The sequence below is a fragment of the Lagenorhynchus albirostris genome, chromosome 21, assembly GCF_949774975.1.
Source record: "Lagenorhynchus albirostris chromosome 21, mLagAlb1.1, whole genome shotgun sequence".
NCBI lineage: Eukaryota > Metazoa > Chordata > Mammalia > Artiodactyla > Delphinidae > Lagenorhynchus > Lagenorhynchus albirostris.
This window is the reverse complement of record NC_083115.1, coordinates 21,590,999-21,613,690: the sequence shown is the minus strand read 5'-3', so window position 1 is coordinate 21,613,690 and position 22,692 is coordinate 21,590,999. Positions and strand designations below refer to the sequence as shown.

Here is a 22,692-nt window from a genome sequence, read left to right as displayed (position 1 = left end):
TTTACAACCTTTACAAAAAAATCATAGAAACCATCAAACTACACCCAGGATTCAATTTGAAATTAAATTTATTCTTTATCGACAAATTTATAAAGTACAACTTTACTACAGTCTTTGAGTCCAAGATATTTTAAATAGTATTTGGTCGCTGAGGAAGACATAAGTTATAGTAAGCATCGCTGTTCCAAAAGTCTGGACCCTTCCATCCACACCAGCCCTAGATTTGGGAGAAGGGAAAGGAAAACCTTTTACAAAGTTATAGGGCTACATGATTGAAACTGTAACATTTTACAATCCTGCTCTGTCAGCAGGGTCTTGGAATAAGGCTCTAAATACCTATGTAATTCAAATATTTGAGTTCCTGTAAAGCATAGAAAAGTAGCTTATTTGGTTCCATTTCAGACAGAATTCTATGATATTTAATCATAGGAATCATTAAAAATGAAAAGCTTCATTATGGTACTGTTACTCAGTACCACATTTTATTGATTTTAAGATGCATAGTTTTATAATTCTGGCAGTCGATGGCATGTGATAGTTTAACTGGCATCTGTCCATAACAAGACTACAGACAGTGAAAAAGACTGAACTAGAAAGTGGGGAGCCACCAAACTGGCCACTGCCTTGATCCCGATTTCCCAGCAGTGGCGTCTCAGCAGTGATACGTGGCAGTGAGAAATCTGAGATTGCCCTTGGAGTTGCATTCTATGCCCTTCGTTTTCCTCAGGCTGTAATCATGCCACTTTGCAATTTTATGTCAGTATTAATCCTTTTCCCCAGCAGAGAAAATTGCTTTCGAACAAAATCTCATTGTGAATAGAAGTTTATCAAATTTCTTCTAAGGCCATTGATTTATCAATATTTTCTTAAAGACCCAGCTCACGACTTGTCTGTGTTACATCATTCTGAAATGAAATGCTTTGTTTGCAAATACTTGTGAGGAAACTAGTGAGGATTCAAAATGCCACCATGTGAGTGACAGGTAGTAGTTTTACCCCTTACCCTACCTAACTGGGAAGCTGCTGGGCATTCTGGCAGCGACCTGAAGTCAAAGGTCATAGTTCCTACAGGAGAAGATGGTGTGTTAGTCTGTTTTTCAGTGTGGAGGTGGGAGGGTTGAGTAGAGATGCTCTTTAGGTTTTTCTTTTTTTTTCTTTTTTTAATAAATTTACTTGTTTTATTTTGGGCTGCATTGGGTCTTCGTTGCTGCACATGGGCTTTCGCTAGTTGTGGCGAGCAGGGGCTACTCTTTGTTGTGGTGCGCGGGCTTCTCATTGCGGTGGCTTCTCTTGTTGTGGAGCATGGGCTCTAGGCATGCGGGCTTCAGTAGTTGTGGCTCGTGGGCTCTAGAGCACGGGCTCGGTAGTTGTGGTACACGGGCTTAGTTGCTCCACGGCATGTGGGATCCTCCCTGACCAGGGCTTGAACCCGTGTCCCCTGCATTGGCAGGCAGATTCTTAACTGCTGTGCCACCAGGGAAGCACTAGGTTTTTCATTTTTATTCTTCTGTTGCAGAAATAAAGATACATATAAAGTTCAAATGAGGTGAAAAGTAAAAATTAAAAAAAATCCTCCACCAGTCCTGCCCCCCCTCCACAGGTAACCACCATTAAGTTTGGTTTATTATCGTTGAGAACTGTTTCTTTACATAAACAAACTTTTTTTTATCATCTCATTTTTTTCAGCAAAACTTTCTCTAATGAATTTCATGTCCTAAAATCTGTTTTCTTAATAATAAATAGAAACAAGGCTTATACTTTCTCTGTTTTAATCTTTCTGTGGTCTTTTCACACATGTGGGCCATCTCCAGGTAACCAGACTCAAATTGTTCCCCAGAGAGGTAGGTAGAGAGGGTACCCAAACCAGAAACTGGGGGAGTCAGTAGGGGAGCCAGACTTCTTTCCTTTGAGGTGACTGGCTTGGGAACTTCAAACAGGAAAGCTCCCCAAGTGGGTAAACAGAGGTCAGGCAGAGGTGCAAATGGCCCTCTGGCCCCTGCCATAGACTGAATGTGTCCAAGATTCATATGTTGAACCCTAATCCCCAATGTGATGGTATTTGGAGGTGACTGGGTTATGAGGGTAGAGCCCTCACAAATGGGATTAGTGCCCTCATTAAAAGAGGGCCCAGAGAGCTCCCTCATCCCTTCCACCATGTGAGGACAGTGAAAAAAACTACCATCTTTGAACTAGAAAGTGGGCCTCACCACCCACCAAATTGGCCAGCACTTTGATCCTGGATTCCCCAGCCTCCGGAACTGTGAGAAATAAATTCGTTGTTATAAGCCACCCAGTCTATGGTATTCTGTTAGAGTAGCCGGGATGGACTAATAAGACAGTGCCTTAGATTCTTGAGTCATGTGAGAGTCAACAGCACTTCTACTGATGGCCCGGCCTTGGCCTCAAGGTTTCTTGCCTGTGTGAAGAGAGCAAAGGGTTGTTGCTATTATAAAGTTCTACAGAAATATAACTAGCAAAGGAGGGCTTCTCTGGTGGTGCAGTGATTAAGAATCCGCCTGCCAAGGCAGGGGACACAGGTTCGAGCCCTGGTCTGGGAAGATCCCACATGCGGCGGAACAACTAAGCCCGTGCGCCACAACTACTGAGCCTGCGCTCTAGAGCCCATGAGCCACAACTACTGAAGCCCACACACCTAGAGCCTGTGCTCCGCAACAAGAGAAGCCACTGCAATGAGAAGCCCGCCCACTGCAATGAAGAGTAGCCCTCGCTCACTGCAACTACAGAAAGCCTGCATGTAACAATGAAAACCCAAGGCAGCCAAAAATAAAATAATTAAAAAAAAAAAAAGATTATTGCTAATCACAAAAAACAGACATCTCAAGTTAATGCTTAAAAAAAAAAAAAAAACTAGCAAAGGAGAGTGCAGTTCTCAGAGAAGGCAAGCAGGGACAATGCCCTACTCTATCTAATTGCATCAGAAAACCCTACCTAAATAATTCCATTTAGTCCAAAGTCCATCAAGCCAGCCAAAAAGAAGTAATTTTCTTATCTGTATTATGCCTCTCATTAAAATCCTAAGGCGTCTCACTGCCTTTAAGATAAAATCTGAATGCCTGGCTCCTCTGCCTGGCTCCCGGCACCCATCCCCGATTCACCTCCTGCCTGTCCCTCCAGCTATCAGCCACACCGCTTCACCAACTCTAATCACGTTAAAACTGCCACAGCTCCTGGAACATGCCCTGCTTTCCTTTCACTGTCTGTAAGTGATGCCTCTACAGGAGCAGCCTTGTGAGCTCCAAGACCCAACGCAGCCAAAAAAAAAAAAAGAGCAGAGAAACCTTTTTATGGGTACTAATGATATTGACTTAAGTGACAACATGACAAAAATGAAGGGTAGTGGATAGGATATATTCATTGGCTTATAGCTGGAAAGGCTGTATGCATTCTTTGTAATTTTAATATATTTGGCAAAGAATATAAAACTTATTTAAAACTCAGGTTAATTATGTCTTATAACACTTCCCTCCTAAAGATTTAGTACTGAGTTTCATGAAAATTTAGTACTAATTTCTCATGAAAACTCAGTACTAAGTCTGAATTAGTTGCCTATATATTAACTTAAATTTATACCTTCTTTAGCTGGTAGTTTAAGCATCAACAAATACTCTTAAATCTGTTTCAAATATAACTCCTTCATAGAGTGAGATGAAGTTATATGTAAATAAATTAAAGGCAGTCAAGCCTCCATAATGTCCAGCATACTGCCTAACTAATTTCTGGTTAATTCTAAAATTATAAAGGTTATATACTCCACTCTATTTCAAGGCATTGATATATCTCACTATATTTATATTTATGCAAAGCTGTAAGTCTCCAGAGGAATATATTTATGAGTTTCGCATTCTATTAAGTTTAATAACTGAGAAAGTCTTGATAAATCTAAGCTAAATTTTGTCTTTCACAATTTACTTTAGTTCCCCCTTGTCCTCTGTATCTAGAGAGACAGTTACTCATCACAGCCTTAGAATCCCTCCTTACAGTGAGGACCCCTGCCCTCAGTTCATAATCCATCTTTCTGTTAGCTGCCAGTTTTCTATCCTTTGGTTCTGGGTTCTTTGCCTTGTATCTAAATTTGTGTTAAACAGACACTTACCTTTTCTAAAATAACTTGTAGATCTTCAGCGCCTGTATAATGCGGATCTAAAATCAGAAATTTTATCTGTCCTGTAATCTCATTCCATGCAACTCCTAGTATTGTGTGGGCCAAAACTCCTCCCCCTATTGAAGAGGAAATATGAAATGAGAGGGCATATATTAATCTCAACTTCCCATTCAATTTCAATTTAAAAAGATTATTTTGCCTATTAATTGATCTAACAGCATTAAAATCAACTGGCATACACTGTAAATGACACAATGTCAAATATACTCTGAAAAGATAAAATCACATCTTTAAGACAGAAAAGAAACAATTGTATCTATAATCATATTAGGTTTATATTTCACTGCAATATCCATGGAATTACCTAGACTGGATTTAAAAAGGGCCACAGACGGTCTAAACTCCACCCAACGGAGTAACAATCACTGCTGTTGGTACCCCTCTCAGCAGCTGGGCAATGCTGCCTCTGCTCTGAGTACCTCCGATGGTGCTGCCCAGCTACTCTTTGAATACTTTCTGTATTTTGCTGAAATCTGCCTACCCGCATTTCTTACACACCAGTCTTACCTTGCCTTCTGTCATCACAGGACAAGTCTTATTTCTCACAGAATCGTGAATCTTTAGATTAGCTAATCCAATCCTCTTATTTTACAAATAAAGCCCGAGAGGTTAAGCAATTTGCATAATGTCACACAGCCAGCCAAGTTAGTGCTAGCCATGACTTACAATGCTCAGCTCAGTGACCACTGCCTCTTTTCCATTCTGCTGTCAACTCTTCAAGTATTTGAACACAGTTATCATTTCTCTTCTTAGCCTTTACTACTTCTGGTTATTATCTTTTTTGTAACTTTCCTCCTGGCCTTGGAAATTTTAAAATAATATCCAGAGGAAGTATGCATGATGTAAAAGCTAATTTTAATGTGTTTAAAAATGACTGATTTTATATGCCATTACATATTTTTATTAACCATAAGTTTCACATACTCTCCACTCTACCAAAAGAACCCGAGATATCCAAACACCTTACCAATCATTACTGGCGTTCCTTCACTCTGGAAATGATTAACCAGTTCCCGTCCCTGAGAGGCCATTTCAGAACCTTGGCTAGAAAGAAACCATTTTCTATCAGATGAACTATTTCTAAGATAGTTGGGAATATATGAATAATGTTTTGCTGTGCCAAAACTCACTTTTTAATCACCATACGCTTCACTACTTAATCTATCACTTATTTGTTAGCACTGATTTCCACAGCCAATCCAAACTGCAATTGTGAAATCAGAGATATTAAAGTACTTGGACAATAAAAATAATAACACTATAGTTAGCAAGGTTGTTGTAATAGAAAATGTATTGAAAACATAAGCTCATAAATAAGGAGTAAGCTAGTGATGGTCATAGATATCAATCTTATATTAATACTTGCTCATATTTTAATACTAGAGTTGTGATTAAAATATATTGGAAAAGATAAAATGAATGTATTATTTGGACACATTATTAATTTATTAAAATCTTAGGAAGAAAAAGAGTAGGAGATAAACAAAAAGGTCAGTCATAGATCAACATTTGATTTTTTCCTTTCAAGATGTCTCTGCCTTAAGCGTTAAAAAACTAGACTTTCTGGGGACTTCCCTGGTGGTGCAGTGGTTAAGAATCTGCCTGTCAATGCACGGGACATGGGTTCGATCCCTAGTCTGGGAAGATCCCACATGCCGCGGAGCCACTAAGCCTGTGCGCCACAACTACTGAGCCTGTGCTCCCTAGAGCCCGCGCACCGCAACTACTGAGCCCACGTGCTGCAAGTACTGAAGCCCGTGCGCCTCGAGCCCGTGCTCCACAACAAGAGAAGCCACCGCAATGAGAAGCCCAGGCACTGCAATGAAGAGTAGCCCCCGCTTACCACAACTAGAGAAAGCCCAAGCACAGCAATGAAGACCCAACACAGCCAAAAAATAAAATAAAAAACTAAATAAAAACAAAACAAAAAAACTAGACTTTCTGTAACTCTACTCAAAACTGACATATTTGCAAGTTTTCCTCTTCCAGACTAAGATTAGGCCTAGAGCATATAAGCAGATACCACAAAGTTCACTCATAAACTCAAATATCTTCTAAAAAATAACAAAAAAATTTAGGGCTAGAAAAATGAGATTTATAAAGCAAGGAGGCAATGTGGAGGAAGAGAAAAGAGTGACAACAAATGTGGGGGAAAATGCACTTTTTCTTTTAATAAAAATGACAAATTCTCTTTGAAATGATTTCTCAGATTTCTTAAAGTGTCCTTACCTGACAAAAAGTATTTTTGAAGTTATACCAATCAAATGGTTCAGTACCAGCTGCACCTCGATAGATCCAATCCACTGCCGTGATCCGACAAATGTTGCTGGTTTGTCCCCAGCATCAACTAGAGCCTTTGTGTATTTAAAAATACAAAAAGATCCATACACAAGACAGCTATTAAAAATTACGTTTAGGGCATTTTCCCTGATTACCAGTATTTATACTTTTTTTCTTCAAAACAGAAATAAGTCTGCACCATGAGGTAGGAATAATTATTAATGGTGTATTAAGGGTTAATGAAACATCCAACTGATTACAATTCAAAATGGCATGTTCTGTACCTGCTGAATTTCTCTGTGTGTTGGAATGGATCTCTCTGTGTATCCCTGGTGTTTGAACCAAGAGCAGATAGTCTGCAGAGACCGATAAGCACAGCCCCAGCCATTGTCATCGATCCGATCCTGCATATAATGATGGTAACCATATATGCCCTGGACTACAGAAATCTATATAAAAAGAAGAAACATAGTAAAATATTAACTTAAGATAGATGTATATATTATATTACACATACACATACCGAGTCATTTTACTATTCCTGGAGCTAGACTTACTTTATTTAGTTCCTTATAAAAAATTTTTTAAAGAAGAGGAAATACTCCCCAACTCTTTCAATGAGCCAGTATACTACTGATACAAAAGTAAAGTAAGAACAGTATGAGAAAAGAAAATTATAAGACAATATCATTCATCAACACAGACGCAACAATCTTAATAAAATATTAGCAAACTAAATCCAGCAGAGAATAAAAAATAATAATCATAACCAAACTATCATGAATGCAAATCTAATATTGTTTGGAGATTTGCGCTGGAAGTATTTAGGAGTAAATAGCATGATGCCTGTAATTTTCTTTGAAATGGCTCAAGGGGAAAAAAGGAGAAATGAAGCAAATATAGCAAATTGTTGACATTGTTGCATATATGTAACAAGAGACATGTACAGTAACGTTCATAGCAGGGTTGTCTAAATAGCAAAACAACCTGGGGGAAAAAATGATACCAAGGTATATTATCCAGCAATAAAGATAACTGAACTACAGTTATACACAATACCATGGATAAATCTTAGCTAATGATACTGAGTGAAAAAGCAAGTTGCAGAAGACTATACACAGAATGACACCATTTTGGTAAAACTCAAAATCAAGCAAGACTAAAAGCAACACTGTTGAGAGAATATATACATATATGGTGAAACTATTAAAAGAAAGCGAAGTGAATGATGAACCCAAAACTCAGTATAATAGTTCCTCCTGGGTGTCGGGGAGGCAGAGGAGTGGATAGGAAGGAGAACACAGTCAGACTGGCCACATCCTAGTTCTTAAATGGGGCAGGGAGCTCTCCAATATTGATTTCTTTACTGTGCTTTATAACTTACATGTATGTTACATGCACACATTAAGTATCATATAATAAATATTAAGAAATATATAAATGCTTCTTGCATTTTTGCAATACAGATAACCAACCCATTTCATTGTCAAAAAACAATCAGTATTTATTCAGTACCTTCTGAGTGTCCCGGCGCTTAGTAAAGAACTATTAGGAATGAAAAATGAATATATGATATAATGCTTACCCTAGAAGAGTTCCAAATATAATCTGAGAGAGAAAACATTTATGTAATAATCTACGGGAAAACTATCAAGAGTTATGTTGCTTGTTAGAGACTCTAAGTTTTGTATTTCCTATTCTATGATTCTATGACTGTGACAGAACAAGATTTTCAATCAGGAACAGTTCTCTCAAGATTTCCTCCCATATAAGCAAAATAAGTGAAATCATTCAATGTCACTGAAATGTTGACTAAAGTCTCATTTGTATGCATGTAACGGTGAATGCCCAGCCAGAGCTGTTCTATGCGAAGCTGGTCTGCCCACAGCTCTCGCAGGTGAAGCTGCTGTCCCAAGTGCATGCTGATGGCCAGAACCGGAAGCAGGCCCCTAACTGCCCTAGGGTCAACGTTGTATCCCATACTCATCTTTAATTCTTAAGATTTCCTTACAAAGCACCTGGAGGCTCAGCAGGTATTGAATGCATGCCATGACAAGATGGGCCAATCAAGTTTTCTCTTATGGGAATTTGAATTGAGAGGTGCAGAGTGAATCAGGCAGTAAGTGCAAGGAATGAAGCTGAAACAATGCATGCAATGAGCAGCTCTGAGGGAGAGTAGGAAAAGTTATGTCAGGCTGAAAAAATGAGGAAACAGAAGACGAGGCTGAGAAAAGTAGAGTAAAGGGAAGGAACAGGCCAGTTAGGATCAAAAGCACCCCCAAAGAAAGCTGAGGAATGCCATCAAGGAGTGAGAGTACGCCTTGAGACCGAGGCCAGCCACAGCGCTGCTTTGTTCTAAGAGGCCCAGCTGTACGATTCCTATTCTTGGTTGCCCATGAGATCCTCTCTTACTAGCCTGCATGCATCCTTAGAGGAACCCTTCCCCCACACTCCTTTTCTGAGCTACCTTTAGTGAAAAGATCTACCCCTTACAACTAGGTATGTGTGTACAGGAAACATGTAGTGCTTTATTAGCCTTTTCCTGCAGTGTGAGTTGTGTAGAAATATGCCCTTAATTAGCATGATTTCTCAGGTTCAGAATGGAAATCAAATGGGACAAGCCTTTAAAGAAATTAAGGAATGGAATTTTAGTAAGAGAAATGTGCTACACACTATCTATTCCTAACCTTTTTAGACCACTGTGAATTACTGCTGTCTTAAGCAATGATCATTAAAAGAAAAGGGTGGCAAAGTATGTTTTAGGGACGATGATACCCGTTATGAATTGATCCTTACAACTTCCACTGGGTACAGACAAAAAACAACTAATGACACTTATGATCAATTGACTCACATAAAGAATTACTAAACTCACCATACCAGTCTCTATGTTAGGTGGATTGAGATAAGTATGTGGATTTCTAATGTAACCATCTTTGTATGGTTCATCTGGAAAGTGATAAGCATTAGACCTTTTGAAATAAGGTCTGTCATGAGGCAGATTGAAGAGATTGTGTAACTCCTAAATGAAATCAGAATCAAGAGGAAAGAAGAGAAAAAAAGTTAAATGATTTAGTCAATAAATAAACTCAAACTAGATACAAAACAGAAAATTTACTATATATTGGTTATAAATGTTATCCAACTCACTTATGATTTAATTCACTAAGGTCAAAGAAAGTGAGATTTAAACTAAAACCAAAAATGATTTATTTTTGTTTATCTATGTATATGGATAGAAACTGGAAGGGAATGTAGAAAAATGATAATAATTCGTTAGAGTCAGAGAACTGAGATTATTTAATATTACTCACTATAACACACTCTATTAAAATACATCCAGGCTAAAGACTGGTTTTGAAACAGCCTCATAAATGAGTAAATTATAATTAACAATGATATAATTATATCAAAATATTTTTTAAAAATCATGCTTAGAGTACTTAACAAATATAAGGGGTAGTGATTAAATTATAGAGATTGGTGGCATGAAACCAACCAATACGGCATCAGAATAAAAATACACATATATGTTTAAAAGGCAATATATTCCTGAATGTTAAAAACATGTTAATAGTTACTTTGAAAAGTCTGACATCTTCTTCTGCTATTTCCTATGTATTCTAGCAGTTTGAATGGGATCACTAGCTTATGTAACTGTTGCCTCTGCAAATCAATTCATCTGGCACTTACAGAGAGGTACAGAGGGTTACATTGTTATATCTCTTTTCAGGGACAGAAGAAACTGGGAAGATAGTCCCATGGTATAATTTGATGGATGCCAGGCAAGGCCACACATCAAAAATATGTACTCCCAAACCAGTCATTTTGCCAAGAAATCTCATTTCTTTGAATGCTGATCATGTTTTCTTCAAAATGCCTCTAATAAAACCCAAATAACCCTGGGACGTGGGGGATGGAGTAATACTATAAATCCTAATTAGAAACAGCATAAATCCTAATTTCCCTTCTCAGACTCTAATCTTGTCTCTTTCACAAATCTGGAAGTAACGGAAGAGAAAAGGAATAACACTCATCAGCTGCTCCAGGCATGTAAGCATCTTTTCAGTTCTAAATTTCATTACAGAAAAATAACATATGAACTACACTGAACATATGAAATTAAAATGTTACATATGGTTTAGCAAAGTATTTTTTTATTAATAATACTTTAAAAAGTTATAGAACAGAAGTTAAATAAGGTGTAAAGCTAATAGTCTGCGTCCACACTTTAAAATTAAATCACAAAACAATGTCCATTTATTAGAAACACATAATTAAACACAAAATGAATGATAGCTGTATTTTTTTTTTAAGAAAAAATGAATTGGTTTCACCTTTCTATAGGCCTGCAGCTGATCATCTGGAATTCCTGATGGATATGAAATTGTTACAAGATTTTTTTCCCCTGGTAATAAAAAGTGCAGTGGTTCAGGGACCACGATAGATGTTCCTTTCATGTATTTCAAAATGCATTTTTCCATATCAGTTAGTTGATTATGAATTGCATCAACCAGACGTTTACGAACTCTGAGGGGGGGAAAAATATACAAGTGCATTAACAGAAGTTATAGTAGTTTATGATACATGAAAGTGTCGAGTGACTATATTCCTAATGTATCCTCGATTGGACCAGGTTTATTAAAGGAAGTCTAAAAAATGCAAAGTTAAATGTTAAATAAACTAAATTTCCTCTGTGTAGATAAAGGGAAAACCCTACAGGTTTTGCATATTACTCTACTTCCTCCAATAAACATCTAATTACTAGATGACTCTTAGTTTAATAATAAACAAAGAGTAAATCATAGTAAAAACAACAACAACCCTGAATATGCCTATATGATAATTTAAAATGAGCTCTGATTACTTTGGGAGAGGGTCCTCATTTAAACGTGGCAGTAGTATTAGAAAATACCTACTTTCCCCACGTTTCTTCTGGAGCAACAGGTACAACTGCATCGACTGGTAAAGTCATATTAACATAGTGGTGTCCTCCGCTTTCTCTTTCAATGATGGGTGTTACAGCTGCCAGAGGGGTTGACATTTCCAGCATAAGATCTATATTTACTATTTGATGCTATAAAGATAAACAGTAAAAGTTAACTTGTAGAACATCCAACAATAATATAAAAGGTAAGTAAAAGGACTTTTTAAGGACCATATAAGCTATATTACAGTAAATTATTGAAAAGCACAAATCTTAGCTTAAAGAAAAAATCTTCCCTGCTTCAAAATAATCTGAGGAGAAGGGGAGAGTGAGTGGGAAGTAAAGGTGAAATCAGATTGATCACGTACTGGTAAACGTTAAAGTTAGGTTCACCAGGCTTCATTTAACTATTTTCTCTACTTTTGTATACATTTAAAAATTTCAAAACAAAACAAATCAAATGAACAAGATACAATAACCACACACTGAAGCAACTTTTAAACATATATTATGACTATATACCTGTGGTCTAAAGACATAAAAAACTATAAAAAAATATTGAACTCTATTAGTAGGTTTGATTTTGATAGTGGTATGGGAAGACAATTCTGAAAATGATTTCTGTATATTAAACAAATTTAGCAAAGTATTAAGAGTACTGGAAGCCAGGTTTCTCACTGGGAAAAGGTCAGGAATTCTGTGAGGCTGAAGTAGAACTGGAGGTATAATATGATTTACACAGATAAATATGGATGTATGTGTTATATATGTATAGTATGTATATATACATGTGTGTGTTCCTTGGGGAAATGGCTGATTCCTGAGCTAGAACAGGGCAAGTACAAGATGTGTCTGGAACATCCTGTGGAAGAAAGTAGCAAGTACTCAAAAATATGGTGTCAAGAGGACACTGGAGCCAGCATGAAGTTTCTATTGGCCAAATCTTAGAAAATGTAAGCATCAAAATAACTAAAGACAGTAACAGTAACAGATAACTCTTTGCATAAAATAGGAATCCATGCTTCCATGCAGTTAATAAACAAACAGGGAAATGGAAAATGTCCCCCTCACAGTATAATGTCGTCTAATAAATGTAAAAGGAAATGATAGACTTAGAAAAATCACTATTTTGCAACCATCAGATTAATGCTAGATTCTGGCAAAAATTATCAATTGATGTTAGAAGTGATGGGTGAAAACTTGATGAGGAATAGGATATATATATAAACTCAAGGTATCTTCCCACAAAATACTTACTACTTTTAAGGGCAAAAAATAGTACCCTCACCGTGGAGAACACTGGCAGATACCACATTAAATGATCAAAGTTAACATCACTAATACAAGAACAAACTGAGCATATGCTTCTTTCATATGACGTGCTGAGAAGGACACACATTACTTCTGTGGTATTCCTACCAACAATGAACACATGAATCTATCACGAGGAAGCCTAAAACAAACCCAAACCCAAACTGAGGAACATCCTACAAAAGAACTGACCTGTATCCCTCAAAATGTCAAGCTCCAATGACTGGTAATTCTCAAATCCTTATCCACAGCCCACAGTTTTTTTGTACACACTCCACATTTATAAATCTAACAGCTCATGTGGACTCCTCACTGCTGTCTAAAACATAATGTGACCGAAACTGACCTCATGTCTTCCCCATCTTCCATCTTACCCAAGCAAGAAGCTGGTCATCCCACATCCAATTAGTTTCCAGATATAACCTATTCAATCCCCTAAACACTCCCTCCTCTTTATTACCGTAGCTACGTTTTGGTTTGGCTTCTCCTGAGTGGTCCCTGCCCACATCTCCAACCTTACGTCCACTCTATTTTCCTTACTAGTCTGGAAAAACACTAAAGGTATACTAACTTTGTACAACTTCCTGCCTTGAAGCAGCAGCTCCATTTTTCATCTCCAATATCTGGCAAAGTTTGTGGCACGTGGCAGGTACTCAATAGTACTGGTTCAAAAATCAACAGAACCGAAACAGTGTGAAGAAAAGTAAATCATTTATTATTTACTACCTCATATAGCATAATGTGTCACTGTCATGTTTCAGAATGACGCCTTTTTATTTGTTTTAAAATAATTTGTAAGCGGACTCAAGCTGTTTTATTTCTGTGGGAGCAAACAAGGCATCCAAAAAACCCATTTAAGATATATATTATAATGGGACAAAAGTTTAGATATGTACACCAGAGATATAACCTCTGGCAAGACATTTAATTTTTCTGGACCTGAATAATCTGATCTGTAAAAAAATTAAGAAAGTTGGGTTAAGTAATTTCTAAGATCTCACTCAACTCCAAATTCAAGGATTGAACATTTTTATCACTAAGAAGACAGGTGATTTGCTTACCATGTCTGACAACTTTTTGTCTTTCTTCCTCATGAATTTTCGTTTTGTATCTTCTTCCTGTCCAAATCTAAATTTTTAATACACAAAGATGTTTACCATACGAAATGACGTTGTGAAAACACTTCTAGCCATCTTCAAGCATACTCACTGAATAAAGCGCATTATGTTCTTACAGGTGGAACTATCAGTCAGTTCTCCTGGAATGGTGTTCATGTCACTGTTAGGCCATATGTACACTGAACTGTGGCAGATTCTGAACACAAGTGCATTTGAAGAAAGCTTGGTTGATAGGTCACTCAACATATGTTTTAGTGCTTTCTTGACAAAAATTTCTAAATTAAAAGAACATAAATAGAATAAGAAAAATTGTAAACTTTTCAACATGAATGCTTCCAAGCGTACAAAAGTACAGCACAGTAAAACTGACCCCCAAATATCCATTCCCTATATTCAATAATATAAAAACATTTTTTTGCCTTTTTTTAAAAAAAATTGACAAAAAATTCATAGACCATAAAATTCACTGTTTCATGTTTATATTTCAGTTGCTTTTAGTATACGACAAGGTGTAAAATCATCACTATTTAATTCCAGAACATTTCATCACCCCCAAAGAAACCCTGGCCTGACCAGAGGTCATTTCCCATTCCATTGTGCGGACATACGTTTTTAATTCTCTTAGGTGATCACCTAGGAAGAATTGCTGGGTCATACGGTAACTGTCTTTTTGAGGAATTGCCAAACTGTTTTCCAAAGAAACTGCACCATTTTATATTCCCATCAGCAATGTATAAGGATTCCAATTACTCTCAAAATACCTTAGTACTTATAGCAATAAAACTACTGAATGAAATTTAAATTTCTTTATAGTTCCATTCTTCCTTGGACTATATCCCACTAAGACTGTACAAAGTACTGTGCTGTGAAGTCACAGTTTTTTTCTCTGTGTGCTATGTCATCAACCTGATATTTGTCTGACTTCATTTTCAGGGATTTCCTTTTTACTTTATAGAATTTTTTTAATATGAAAAACATTTTCATGATTCCAAAGTCAAAACTATAAAATAGATATATCTGAAGAAGACAATATTTAAATACTTGTCCTAGCTTTATACTCCTAAATCCTAAACCTAGTTAACCTTGTGATTAAAATACTTATTTAACTATCACACTGATATCTTCATAAATAAACACCTTGAGATTGTGGTAGAGAAAAGATTACTTGTAACAAGTCAGATTAAAAGATATCCTGATATGTTTCAGAAAGCCAAATTTAAAGATTTTTAGCTGCACTACAAAAGACAAACATAATTCCTGGATTACCTTCTGTTTATCCCTGAAGGACCATGAGGTAAAGTACCTAAATAATTGTGATGTCTTTAAGTTAAGCACCTTCTTCCCCTCAATTTCCTCATTAATGATTCCCTTCATAGAGTATTTCAAAGAGTTTGATACAGGAGGAGGAATACTATCAAGTCAGAAGAAAAGCTCAAATACATTAATCACTAGGTAAAAAGTATCTGTAGTCCTTATTTACATTTGAAATTACATCATTATATCTGGTGACTAATATATTAGTTATACTTTGTGATAAGTTCATAGCAAAATATACCTTCAATTTATATTAAGTTGTAAAATGTAAGGCTTTATCCATACCAGTAACATATTAAGGAACAACAATACTTTACTGATAAGATAGGCCTAAAAGTGAGCTTTAGTCCTTGCAAAATGATTCTCATCTTGATGGTACATTAGAGAGTCACCTGAAAAGCTTACTGATGCCCGAGTCTCTGTCCTTAGAGACTTTAATTGGTCTGGAAGTGGGGATTCGAATGTGGACCAAGATTGAGAACAAGTGTCTAATATGAAGGGATGGGTCAGAAAGAACATTCAGCTTTCACTCCCTCTTTCCAAAGGGCCAGTAAATAATTGTCAGCCGGTGATCTCCTTCAAGGAACTCTGACACTGCTTATTCCTCATCTTTCTGAACTTCTTTGTGGCTCCTGACACCACTGATCACGCTTTTCCTGAGTGATTTCATTTTAGTATTTAGTATCATTTAGTATCAAGGTATTAACTAGCATCCTTGAGAGATATTAAGTTCTCTTCTCTCCAGTTCTGACCACTCCCTGCTAAGTTTCAGGCTCAAATGACCAAATGCCTGTTGGGAGCTGGCACTTGGCTTACTGTGGCATCGCAAATGAAACACATCTCAAACACAGCTCTTCATCTTCTTCCTCTGTTATTCGTTGCCTCCGTTCGTGGCAGTAGTCAGAAACAGGAAGACATCCCAGAATTTGGTTTATACAAACACGGCTGATTTTTCTCCCATAGAGCTTGCCTAGCATTCCTAAACAACATGACATTCAAGAGGGTGGGCTCTTGAGACTCAGGGTCATGTACAGTTGTAAGTCTACAACGTACAAGTCTGGGTGCCTCTTTATGTTGTGCTCATGGGGGATATTTTCTTTGAGAGGGCAGTAAAGTTGCTTAAGTAAGGGGACACCTTTTCCTAATGTGCACAGAGAGCCCCATGGGCTAGAGGTGGTGGGGAACAGTGTCTAAGTTTAAATCCAATTTATATCACTTACTAACTATATGACCTTAGACAGTTTATTCATCCTATCTCTCAGTTTCATGTGCAAAATGGTAAGAATCTCACTATATTTCTTAATCAACTTTATAATAAAAAAGCAGAGTATTTGGGCAGACCTACCGTTAGGAGTAGCTAGCTGAAAAGCTAGATCAAGGCCACCTCTCATTCTGAAGAGTATATCCATAGTCTCTGAAATAACCTAAGACAAATGAAACCAAAATTTCATTGTAAAACAAAAACTCATCCTCATATAAATTAGAATCAAACTGAATTTAGGTTTAGGCATTAATTAACCTTGATTTTTCAAGCTATTTCATGAGTTAATTCCTTGTTTTATGGAGAAAAACAAAACACCATAATTCTAAATTAGAGGTTCTCAACCTTTGTTCCACATTGAAATCACCTGAGAAGTTTAAAATACTGATTCCTGGGCTACACCCCCCGAGATTCTGATTAATTGGTCTGGGGAGGGTCTAGGCACAAGGATATTTAAAACGTCCTCCATGTGAATGAGTCTAACGGGAAAGGTTGAGGACCACAGCTCTAAGAAAGTATTTCTAAATTACAGTTTTAATAAATATGGGGTTTAACAATGACATGAAAAGATCAATGGAAAATAACTAGTTTAAGAATGGGACAAAAACACTGACCCAATTATGATAAGAAGTGATGGTCAAGACAATGAGAGGAAACTAATATATCACTGACAGTGGGAATATAAACTCTTAGAATTCTTCATAGGGTGATATGGCAATAAGAATCAAAAGCCTTATATTCACGAGCAGAAGCAAGAAGAACTACAGTCCTGCAGCCTGTGGAACAAAAACCACATTCACAGAAAGATAGACAAGATGAAAAAGCAGAGGGCTATGTACCAGATGAACGAACAAGATAAAACCCCAGAAAAAGAACTAAATGAAGTGGAGATAGGGAACCTTCCAGAAAAAGAATTCAGAATAATGATAGTGAAGATGATCCAGGACCTCGGAAAAAGAATGGAGGCAAAGATCGAGAAGATGCAAGAAATGTTTAACAAAGACACAGAAGAATTACAGAGATGAAACAAACAGAGATGAACAATACAATAACTGAAATGAAAACTACACTAAAAGGAATCAATAGCAGAATAACTGAGGCAGAAGAACGGATAAGTGACCTGGAGGACAGAATGGTGGAATTCACTGCTACGGAACAGAATAAAGAAAAAAGAAGGAAAAGAAATGAAGACAGCCTAAGAGACCTCTGGGACAACATTAAACGCAACAACATTTGCATTATAGGAGTCCCAGAAGCAGAAGAGAGAGAGAAAGGACCTGAGAAAATATTTGAAGAGATTATAGTTGAAAACTTCGCTAACATAGGAAAGGAAATAGCCACCCAAGTCCTGGAAGCCCTGAGAGTCCCATACAGGATAAACCCAAAGAGAACCACACTAAGACACACAAGAATCAAATTGGCAAAAATTAAAGACAAAGAAAAATTATTGAAAGCAGCAAGGGAAAAACGACAAATAACATACAAGGGAACTCCCGTAAGGTTAACAGCTGATTCCTCAGCAGAAACTCTACAAGCCAGAAGGGAGTGACATGATATATTTAAAGAGATGAAAGGGAAGAAACTACAACCAACAATACTCTACCCGGCAAGGATCTCATTCAGCTTCGATGGAGAAATCAAAACCTTTACAGACAAGCAAAAGCTAAGAGAATTCAGCATCACCAAACCAGCTCAGGAACAAATGTGAAAGAACATCTCTAAGTAGGAAACACAAGAGACAAAAACAAACCCAAAACAATTAAGAAAATGGTCATAGGAACATACATATCGATAATTACCTTAAATGTGAATGGATTAAATGCTCCAACCAAAAGAAACAGGCTCGCTGAATGGATACAAAAACAAGACCCATATATATGCTGTCTACAACAGACCCACTTCAGACCTAGGTACACATACAGACTGAAAGTGAGGGGATGGAAAAAGATATTCCATGCAAATGGAAATCAAAAGAAAGCTGGAGTAACAATACTCATATCAGATAAAATAGACTTTAAAATAAAGAATGTTACAAGAGACAAGGAAGAACACTACATAATGATCAAGGGATCAATCCAAGAAGAAGATATAACAATTATAAATATATATGCACCCAACATAGGAGCACCTCAATACATAAGGCAATTGCTAACAGCTATAATAGAGGAAACCAACAGTAACACAATAATAGTGGGGGACTTTAACACCTCCCTTACACAATAGACAGATCATTCACAATGAAAATAAATAAGAAAACAGAAGCTTTAAATGACACAATAGACCAGATAGATTTAATTGATATTTATAGGACATTCCATCCAAAAACAGCAGGTTACACTTTCTTCTCAAGTGCGCACAGAACATTCTCCAGGATAGATCACATCTTGGGTCACAAATCAAGCCTCAGTAAATTTAAGAAAATTGAAATAATAACAAGCATCTTTTCTGACCACAATGCTGTGAGATTAGAAATGAATTACAGGGAAAAAAACGTAAAAAACACAAACACATGGAGGCTAAACAATACGTTACTAAATAACCAAGAGATCACTGAAGAAATCAAAGAGGAAATCAAAAAATACCTAGAGACAAATGACAATGAAATCACGACCATCCAAAACCTATGGGATGCAGCAAAAGGAATTCTAAGAGACAAGTTTATAGCTATACAAGCCTACCTCAAGAAACAAGAAAAATCCCAAATAAACAATCTAACTTTACACCTAAAGGAACTAGAGAAAGAAGAACAAACAAAACCCAAAGTTAGCAGAAGGAAAGAAATCATAAAGATCAGAGCAGAAATAAATGAAATAGAAACAAAGAAAACAATAGCAAAGATCAATAAAACTAAAAGCTGGTTCTTTGAGAAGATAAACAAAATTGATAAACCCTTAGACAGACTCATCAAGAAAAAGAGGGAGAGGACTCAAATCAATAAAATTAGAAATGAAAAAGGAGAAGTTACAACAGACACTGCAGAAATACAAAGCACCCTAAGAGACTACTACAAACAACTCTATGCCAATAAAATGGACAATCTGGAAGAAATGGAAAAATTCTTAGAGAGGTATAACCTTCCAAGACTGAACCAGGAAGAAATAGAAAATATGAACAGACCAATTACAAGTAATGAAATTGAAACTGTGATTTAAAATCTTCCAACAAACAAAAGCCCAGGACCAGATGGCTTCACAGGTGAATTCTATCAAACAGAGAAGCGCTAACACCCATCCTTCTCAAACTCTTCCAAAAAATTGCAGAGGAAGGAACACTCCCAAACTCATTCTATGAGGCCACCATCACCCTGATACCAAAATCAGACAAAGATACTACAAAAAACGAAAATTACAGACCAATATCACTGATGAATATAGATGCAAAAATCCTCAAAAAAACCCCAGCAAACAGAATCCAACAATACATTAAAAGGATCATACACCATGATCAAGTGGGATTTATCCCAGGGATGCAAGGATTCTTCAATGTATGCAAATCAATCAATGTGATACACCATATTAACAAACTGAAGACTAAAAACCATATGATCATCTCAACAGATGCAGAAAAAGCTTTTGACAAAATTCAACACCCATTTATGAAAAAAACTTTCCAGGAAGTGGGCATAGAGGGAACCTACCTCAACATAATAAAGGCAATATACGACAAACCCACAGCAAACATCATTCTCAATGGTGAAAAACTGAAAGCATTTCTTCTAAGATCAGGAACAAGACAAGGATGTCCACTCTCACCACTGTTATTCAACATAGTTTTGGAAGTCGTAGCCATGGCAATCAGACAAGAAAAAAATAAAAGGAATACAAATTGGAAAAGAAGAAGTAAAACTGTCACTGTTTGCAGATGATATGATACTATACATAGAGAATCCTAAAGATACTACCAGAAAACTACTAGAGCTAATCAATGAATTTGGTAAAGTTGCAGGATACAAAATTAATGCACAGAAATCTCTTGCATTCTTATACACTAATGATGAAAAACCTGAAAGAGAAATTAAGGAAACACTCCCATTTACCACTGCAACAAAAAGAATAAAATACCTAGGTATAAACTTACCTAGGGAGACAAAAGACCTGTATGCAGAAAATTATAAGACACTGATGAAAGAAATTAAAGATGATACAAAGATATACCATGTTCTTGGACTGGAAGAATCAATATTGTGAAAATGACTATACTACCCAAAGCAATCTACAGATTGAATGCAATCCCTATCAAATTACCAATGGCATTTTTTACAGAAGTAGAACAAAAAATCTTAAAATTTGTATGGAGACACAAAAGATCCTGAATAGCCAAAGCATTCTTGCGGGAAAAAAACGGAGCTGGAGGAACCAGACTCCCTGACTTCAGACTATACTACAAAGCTACAGTAATCAAGACAATATGGTACTGGCACAAAAACAGAAACACAGATCAATGGAACAAGATAGAAAGCCCAGAGATAAACCCACACACCTATGGTCAACTAATCTATAACAAAGGAGGCATGGATAGACAATGGAGAAAAGACAGTCTCTTCAATAAGTGGTGCTGGGAAAACTGGACAGCTACATGTAAAAGAATGAAATTAGAACACTCCTTAACACCATAACAAAAATAAACTCAAAATGGATTAGAGACCTAAATGTAAGACCGGACACTATAAATCTTTTAGAGGAAAACATAGGAAGAACACTCTTTGACATAAATCACAGCAAGATCTTTTTTGATCCACCTCCTAGAGTAATGGAAATAAAAACAAAAATAAACAAATGGGACCTAATGAAACTTCAAAGCTTTTGCACAGCAAAGGAAACCATAAACAAGACAAAAAGACAACACTCAGAATGGGAGAAAATATTTGCAAACGAATCAACGGACAAAGGATTAATCTCCAAAATATATAAACAGCTCATACAACTCAATATTAAAAAAACAAACAACCCAATCCAAAAATGGGCTGAAGACCTAAACAGACATTTCTCCAAAGAAGACATACAGATGGCCAAGAAGCAAATGAAAAGCTACTCAACATCACTAATTATTAGAGAAATGCAAATCAAAACTACAATGAGGTATCACCTCACAGCAGTTAGAATGGGCATCATCAGAAAATCTACAAACAACAAATGCTGGAGAGGGTGTGGAGAAAAGGGAACACCCTTGCACTGTTGGTGGGAATGTAAATTGATACAGCCACTATGGAGAACAGTATGGAGGTTCCTTAAAAAACTAAAAATAAAATTACCATGGGCTTCCCTGGTGACGCAGTGGTTGAGAGTCTGCCTGCCAACGCAGGGGACACAGGTTCGTGCCCCGGTCTGGGAAGATCCCACATGCCACAGAGCGGCTGGACCCGTGAGCCATGGCCGCTGAGCCTGCGCGTCCGGAGCCTGTGCTCCACGACGGGAGAGGCCACAGCAGTAAGAGGCCCGCATACAGCAAAATAAAAAAAAAATAAAAAAAAAATTACCATATGATCCAGCCATTCCACTACTGGGCATATACCCAGAGAAAACCATAATTCAAAAAGACACATGCACCCCAATGTTCACTGCAGCACTATTTACGATAGCCAGGTGATGGAAGCAACCTAAATGCCCATCAACAGATGAATGGATAAAGAACATGTGGTACATATATATAATGGAATATTACTCAGTCATAAAAAGGAACGAACTGGGTCATTTGTTGAGACGTAGATGGATCTAGAGACTGTCATACAGAGTGAAGTAAGTCAGAAAGAGAAAAACAAGTATTGTATATTAACGCATGTATGTGGAACCTAGAAAAATGGTACAGATGAACCGGTTTGCAAGGCATAAATTGAGACACAGATGTAGAGAACAAACGAATGCACACCAAGGGGGGAAAGCGGCAGGGAGGTGGGGATGGTGGTGGGATGAATTGGGCGATTGGGATTGACGTGTATACACTGATGTGTATAAAACTGATGACTAAGAAGGACCTGCTGTATAAAAAAATAAATAAAACAAAATGCAAAAAATTAAAAAAAAAGCCTTATATTCACATTCTTGGCCTAGTAATTCTGCATTTAGAAATTTAATTTCTAAGGAAATTTGCAAAACATACAAAGATTAGCGTATACAGATGTTAACCTGTCAACAAGAGGAGACTGATTAAATAATTATGAGTATTATACAGTAATGAAAAATAATGCTTTATAAGAATATTTAATGCCATAGGAAAATGCTTGCAACTTATAAATGGGGAAAAAAGCACTAGTAAAGTGGAATCTATTAGCAGTTCTTAATTTGGGTCCATACATTGCAGGT

At 36.8% G+C, this 22,692-nt stretch overlaps 1 protein-coding gene across 1 annotated transcript; it reads right to left on the bottom strand.

The window, feature by feature from the left end:
* Positions 1-50: 50 nt before the first annotated feature.
* On the bottom strand, positions 51-22,437 carry UFSP2 (UFM1 specific peptidase 2). Its single transcript, XM_060136436.1, is given in 13 exon segments — positions 51-217; positions 4,114-4,238; positions 5,150-5,226; positions 6,412-6,536; positions 6,747-6,911; positions 9,338-9,484; positions 10,800-10,992; positions 11,382-11,539; positions 13,762-13,828; positions 13,910-14,093; positions 16,478-16,556; positions 21,645-21,855; positions 21,857-22,437. Coding segments are annotated over 13 exon segments (1,680 nt in total). The 5' UTR covers positions 21,919-22,437; the 3' UTR covers positions 51-130.
* Between the last annotated feature and the right edge of the window lie 255 nt (positions 22,438-22,692).